Below are 7,500 nucleotides of genomic sequence, written 5' to 3'. Positions count from 1 at the left end.
CATGAACAGCTATAAGTAAAACATCATGTTTTTATCTTACAATTACAGTAATAATAACATAGTATGAAAACACTGTTGATTTTGTAGTTATATTACTACAAATGTATATGTTATAAAATACAACCTAAAGCTAAAATGCTAGCTTATTAAAATTAGCATGCATTAGGCTACACACAAATCTTTCTAGTACTCTGTTAATGTATATGAATTTTAAGTTTGCTGTTATGATAATTTGCTTAAACATTACATTCGATTCTTTGTGTTTTATGTATTTATTATTGTTTATTATCTTCATTTTATCTTTGCATGTTTTCCTCTCCTCGGGCCTTGCTAAAAGATCGAGAAATTAAAACACAGCTTAATGAATGCCGAAAGTGATTCAAAGATTCAACGGAAAAAGACTGTAAACTTGAAAAATGCCATGGAGCAAAGGCCGAGTCCAGAGATCATCTGGAAGATGCAGAGACAAAACGACCTCCTTAAAGCTCGCATACAAGAGCTCGAAAGTGCTTCCAAGGTAAATCAGGCTCACTTATTACAGACTTCCTCAGAATATGAATAACAGTGACTACTGCAATTCATTCACACAGGTTCAAACTCCTGAGCAGGAAAAGCCTGATTCACAGACATTAGAGGATTTCAAGCAACAAAGTCAGGCACAATACCAAGAGCTGGTGAATGATCTCTACAATCTAAGAAGAGATCTTCATGATGCAGAAAAGCTGCGTGATAAGGTAGCCTTTGTTTCATATTTGATTCTAATAGAATCTTACTGTACTTTAATTTTTGTGATTTAAGATTGCATTTTGTTTTCAAAATGAAGTATCGAGAAGAGAAGGATGAGTTAGAACTTAAGTGCTTAATGCTAAAGAAGGACTCTAAGATGTATGGAGACCGAATGGAAGACATTCTGAAACAGCTGGAAGAGGTGATCAAAGAAAGAGACAAGGTATAAACCCTCATCAGAGCAATACAATACAGTCATGTTCTGTATAGTTTAAGATAGATTTTTTTTACACTACCTGACAAAAGTCTCCTCACCTATGCAAGTTTTAGGAACAAAAAATAAAAACTTGACTTCTAATTGATCATTTGGTACAAGAAGTGGCTTTTACGAAAGCCAAAGGCCTCTAGATTATGCTAATTTTACTAAAATAATATTTGATCATGTCTTGATTTTTAATTATTTAATTAGGACAGTAAGGTCTGACTTTGCTTAGACAAAAGCAAATCAGATTTGTATTATCACTTAACAAAAATAATGTCCAGTATAGAATATAAAGTCATGGTGCAGTGGAAAAGGAATGATCTTTGTGTATGACTCCCATGAGCTTGGAGGACTGCATCCATACATCTCTGCAATGACTCAAATCACTTTAATTATAAAGTCATCTGGAATGGCAAAGATTCTTTTCTTCAAGATTCTTTTATTCATCTTCAATGCCTCCTCCATCATCTTACCCCAGACATGCTCAATAATGGTCATGTCTGATGACTGGGCTGGCCAATCCTGGAGCACCTTGACCTTCTTAGCTTTCAGGAACGTTGATGTGGAGGCTAAGTATGAGAAGGAGCGCTATCCTGCTGACAAATTTGCCCTCTCCAGTGGTTTGTAATGTAATGGGCAGCACAAATGTCTGCCATTGCAGAGATGTATGGATGCAGTCCTCCAAGCTCATGGGAGTCACATACAATATTCATTCTTTTTCCACTGCACCATGACTTTTGTCTAAGCAAAGTCAGACATTACTGTCCTAATAAAATCCTTTAAAAATCAAGGCATGATCGTGTAATATTTTGGTAAAATGAGCATAATCTAGAGGCATTTGCCTTTCATGTAAGCCATTTCTGATACCAAATGATCAACTAGAAGTCAAGTTATTATTTGTTGTTCTTAAAAGATAAAAAAAGACCAGTTATGTGAAATGTATATGTTCTGTTGCATTTATGACTCCAAATATGGCCTTTTCATAGGCTATTTGTACGAGAGAGGAGTACCATCTGGAAAACTCAAAAAATCTCCAAGACAAAGACCAGTACCGCAAGCAGATCCGGGAAATGGGAGAACGCTATGATGAACTTCAAGTCCAGTTGTTTCGAACTCAAGGAGAAGTTCTTGCTCTTCAAGCTACACTTCGCAAACAGAAGAGCCCCATTCGAGTGGTATGTACGCTTGAAAACCACCACTCTGTTACATAGAAAGGGCATTATAGACCATTTTGAGGGATGTAAACAAAAACAGTGGTCCCAACGTTTTTCCTGTTTTACGTTTTTAATTTCTATAGCTTCCGAGAATCCAAAAAGAGCCACATATTGATAAATAATGTTATCATAGCTAATTTAATATTATGTTATGATTGAATTGCCTCTTGTTACAGTTATGAAATAGTTTGATAACAAGCAGGAAATGTTCATAGGCCAATGACATGACCACATTTAAATGATCTATACGGTATGTTTGAATGGAAGAGATGAATCATTAGATGTGTTACTCTAAGTTACTCATGGCCACTGGGTATTAGTTTAATATGAAAAGCATGTTGATTATAATTTTGTTTACTCCTCAGAACTCAGGAGAGAGTTCCTTGCTGAGTTCATTTGAGGTAATTTCAACTATCTTTGTGATAAAAAAAAAAGATTTTAATGTAAAAAATATGTAGAAAATATCTGTTAAATAACAGTTTTCTGTAATTCACATGTTTTCTGTTTATTTACGGTTGTGAATTGCATTATGCGACCTTGATCTCTGCTCTGTCAACTCTTGATGTTCATAATTCAACTTTATAGTTTAACAAAGTTGCTTTTATTTACATTTTAGTGTTTTGAAATGCTATAGCATATAAGAAATAACATCTAGTCTGTAAAATAAGGTAATGTACTGACAGTTAATCACAGAGTTTTAGTACTGTAATATACAACACCAGCCCAGACAATATATCACTTTAAACTAATAAAAATGTTAATAAAATTCACTTTTTCAAACTTGAAAAGATTAAAAGTTGGATAAAAGATCTCTTAATGCAATTCAAAAGCATAAACAAACAGGGAAAAATTTAAATATGAATCACAAAATACAGAAAACTGCTCATTTACAAATATATATATATATATATTTTTACAATGCACTTTTTCAAAATCCCCCACAGATATTTCTGTGCGTTTTCTCTTATCTTAAAATTGTCCTCTACAATGTATTCTTTTTAGTCATCAACAGGGTTACTTACATTTTATCCACAGCTGAAAAGTAGCGAGGAGGAGTCCAGGGAAAGGGGTGAAAAGGGTAACAGTCTTAAGCTCAAACGGATCAGATCTTATACTCAAAAATTATTTTTTAAGCATTGTTGCCTTTTTCTTACACAGATATGAGTGAAGAGTCACAGAGCCAGACATCCGGCGAGTTCAATGTACGTTTCTCTGTTGTGTATATGTTTGCGCACAATGACAGCAGCTTGATTTTGATGTATTTTTGCTTGCAGTCATGCCTGTTTTCTGAGAGGAGGGTTTCTGGGGAGGACATCTCAGATAACTGCAAAAATAATAGAAAGTGCAACTTCCATTACAGGAGGTTGGTTTTGTTAAGCTTTCAACACCACATATAATTTTAAAATTGACTTTATAGGCAAACAGAGCTACTGAGATGCTTATGTTTCTGATCTTAATACAAATGAATGATTTGTTCTTAAGCTATTCTCCTAATGTGGTCTTGGACAGGAAACGTGCTTTAAGAACTAAAAGATGCACAGACAAAGACAATATGCAAGGCCTCCTAGACAACACTACCGGGAGTGATACAGATGGGATGTGACATACAGCTTTGGACAAGCAGAAGAAATGTGACCTTATCTGAAAACATTTATTTAATGACAGTCTATTATTATTGTGCTGTATTTACTATGTGTTAGTTTAAAAATTTTAATTTTAGTGATATTCTATAATGATTCAAATCTGATAACATTGCTTACAAATTTCAAGCAAAAATGTAGTGTTATTACAGCCAATATCAGTTTCTTAACTATTGTGAAGTTGGGTATTATGTTGTCGAAATATGAATAAACACATTTGAAAATGGCATGTTTTGTTATGTCATATATATTATTTAAGTTTCATATACAGTTGAAGTCAGAATTATTAGCCCCCTTTGATTTTTTTTCTATACTTTTTAAAATATTTTCCTAATGATGTTTAAAAGAGTAAGGAAATTTTCACAGTATGTCTGAAATTATATTTTTTTCTGTAAAAGTCCTATACATTTTTTAAACACAATTTTAAGGACAAAATTATTAGCCCCTTTAAGCTATATTTTCCCTCGATAGTCTACAGAACAAACCACTGTTATACAATGACTTGCCTAATTACCCTAACCTCCCTAGTTATCTTAATTGACCTAGTTAAGCCTTTAAATGTTACATTAAGCTGTATAGAAGTGTCTTGAAAAATATCTAGTCAAATATTATTTGCTGTCATCATGGCAAAGATAAAATATATTACTAGAAGTTATTAGAAAAGAGTTTTAAAAACTATTACAGTATGTTTAGAAAAAAATCTTCTCTGTTAAACAGAAATTGGGGGAAAAATCAGGGGGGCTAATAATCCTGACTTCAATTTTATATATATATATATATATATATATATATATATATATATTTATTATATATAAATATATATTTATTATATATATATATATATATATATATATATATATATATATATATATATATATATATATATATATATATATATATATATATATATATATAGCTGATGTCAAAATTATTAGCCCTCCTATGAAATTTGTATTCTTTTACAAATATTTCACAAGTGCTGTTGAACAGAGCAAGAAAATTGTTTTCACGGCATTTCCTTTTATTTTTCTTCTGGAAAAGTTTTTTTTTTCTTTTAGTTTGGGTAAAATAATTTTTTATTTTTTTTAAAGTAAAAACTGCTAAGGTCAATATTATTAGCCCTCTTAAGTAATTATTTGTTTGATTGGCTCCAGGAAAAAACTACTGTTGTCCAATTACTTGCCTAATTACCCTAACTTGCCTAGTTAAGGTAATTAACCTAATTAAGCCTTTAAATAGCACTTAAAGCTTAAAACTGGTCTTGAAAAACAAATAATACGATAATGCAGTCTGTCATCATGACATAGACAAAAGAAATAAGTTTAGACTTGAGAAAAAGAATTGTTGAGGCTCACAAAGATGGAGAAGGATATACATGTTTATCAAAGCGTTTTCAAGTGTCAAGAAGTGCCGTGAGAAGTATTATCAAGAAGTTTAATGAGATCCACACTGTGGAGAACATGACTGGCAGAGGTAGAAAGCGAAAGATTTCCAAAACTTTGGAAAGAAAATTAGTAAGAGAGGTTTCTAAAGACCCAAGAACAACTGCCAAGACACTAGTGTATGACTTAGCCAAGTCTGGAATTAATGTCTCAGCAAAGACGGTCACTAGAGCCCTGCACAGGAGTGAACTGAAAGGTTGTCGACCAAGAAAGACTCCACATTTGGAACTGGGAATCTTATCAGGGTTGAAGGAAACATGAAAAAGGAAGACTACCAGAAGATTTTGAAAAATAACCTCAAACAGTCTGCAACAAAACTTGATTTGGGTCGACGTTTTGTATTCCAGCATGATAATGGCCCAAAGCATACCTAACTTCTGGTAAAGAACTACCTCCAACAGAACAAAGTGAAAGTCCTTGACTGGCCTGCACAAAGCCCAGACTTGAATCCAATCGAAAATCTGTGGGGGACACTGAAGTCTAGAGTTCATGCCAGAAGACCAACAAATCTGGAAGAGCTTGAGAGATTTGCTAAGGAAGAATGGGCTAACACTCCTCAGGAGACATGCTCAGGGGCGAACAGGCCATCTGGCAATTCTGGCAAATGCCAGAAGGGCTGGATCAATTTTTAAATGTGGGCCAGTCAGTTTTTTTTTTTTTTTTAAATGTATTGTAAGTGCAGACAGCTTTTATCTCTTGCTAGAAGTGATATTATGATGATGATAATAAAAATAATAATAATAAATGTTAAGCATTTGGCCCAATCGGCAACTGCCGCCTGGTTTCAAGATGGGCCGACCCAATCCAAGGTTACCCGGACATAGTCAAAATCTGGCAAAAATGTCATATTATTTCATCATCTTTACACCAAAATAAATAGTGAATGTGCGTGTCCGTGGGTGGGGCTGTGTCGGTGTGGTAATGTGGGCTGATGTGGCAACAGTGCCAGGGCTGAATTTTTGTCCCAGTCCGCCCCTGGACATGCTAGAAATTTGTTGAGAGCTACAATAAACGACTGATGGCTGTTATCAAGCAAAAGGGTTACAGTATTGACTGTTAACATCAGAGGGCTAATAATTTTGACCTCCAAGCTTTTTTTATTTTTGATTATAATTGTCTTTCTGTTTGTATTACAAACACTCGAAGCTTCCTGAATAAACTGTTATGTTTAAAAATGATGTGTTTGAAAAAATCTTTAATTCATTAAACAGCACTTGGGAGTTATTTGAAAAATAATGAAATCTTTTATAGGGGGCTAATAATTTTGTCTTCAACTGTGTGTAAATATATATATATATATATATATATATATATATATATATATATATATATATATATATATATATATATATATATATATATATATATATATATATATATATATACACAGTATAAAGTATATATATATATTCATTCATTTTCTTTTAGTCCCTTTATTAATCTGGGGTCGCCACAGTGAAATGAACCACCAATTTATCCAGCATATGTTTTACGCAGCGGATGCCCTTCCAGCTGCAACCCATCACTGGCAAACATTTATACACACTCATACAATAAGGACAGTTCAGCCTACCCAATTCACCTATACCATATATTTTTGGACTTGGGGGGGAAACCAGAGCCCCCGGAGGAAACCCACGCGAACATGAGGAGAAAATGCAAACTCCAATTGAACCTACAGCTTTAATAGTATTGTTATGCTTAAAAACTGTTATTCAGAAAAAATACTTCAGAAATAGCTAGTTTAAGTTGTAATCATTCAAATCAATTGATTAAAAACATGACATTATAAATAAACTCTACAAACAAATACTACAAATATATAATACAAATAAAGTTTTTGTCAGTCCTGTCACATTTGCATTAAATTTAACATAAAATGTGTGCAATACACCTTTAACTCGGAAGTGGCGTAATTTGATGGCGATGAAGCTGAGAGTGATCTATAGATGTAAAGAACTATGACAGTGATCAAGAATGCTTTCTGTCAAAGAGCTTAGAATCAGGTGATTCTATGCTCTTTGGTTCTATCATTGAATTGTATGATTTTATGCTTGTTTTGTATGATTTTTTTTAGGACGGCAAGCTTGAGTTAGGCTCTGTCACATTTTTTATAAGTGAAAATGTTTGTTTCTGGTAGAATGTCCCATTTTAATACACACACAGTGCATCTGGAAAGTTTTCATAGCGCTTCACATTGTCCACATTTTTTATGC

At 33.2% G+C, this 7,500-nt stretch overlaps 1 protein-coding gene across 6 annotated transcripts in view; it reads left to right on the top strand.

The window, feature by feature from the left end:
- The window catches only part of card9 (caspase recruitment domain family, member 9), a 12,967-nt gene extending 8,898 nt beyond the window's left edge, over positions 1-4,069 (top strand). For 2 of the 6 annotated variants that reach the window (XM_073951110.1, XM_005165527.6), the window contains 9 exons: positions 338-517; positions 591-734; positions 824-949; positions 1,975-2,163; positions 2,568-2,603; positions 3,238-3,280; positions 3,361-3,404; positions 3,477-3,565; positions 3,712-4,069. In XM_073951110.1, the coding sequence (XP_073807211.1) occupies positions 338-517; positions 591-734; positions 824-949; positions 1,975-2,163; positions 2,568-2,603; positions 3,238-3,280; positions 3,361-3,404; positions 3,477-3,565; positions 3,712-3,805 (945 nt within the window). In that variant the 3' untranslated portion in view covers positions 3,806-4,069. 6 annotated transcript variants of the gene reach the window in all.
- Positions 4,070-7,500: the final 3,431 nt, after the last annotated feature.

Source organism: Danio rerio, chromosome 5 (assembly GCF_049306965.1).
Source record: "Danio rerio strain Tuebingen ecotype United States chromosome 5, GRCz12tu, whole genome shotgun sequence".
NCBI classification, from domain to species: domain Eukaryota; kingdom Metazoa; phylum Chordata; class Actinopteri; order Cypriniformes; family Danionidae; genus Danio; species Danio rerio.
This window is presented reverse-complemented; position numbering and strand designations above follow the sequence as displayed.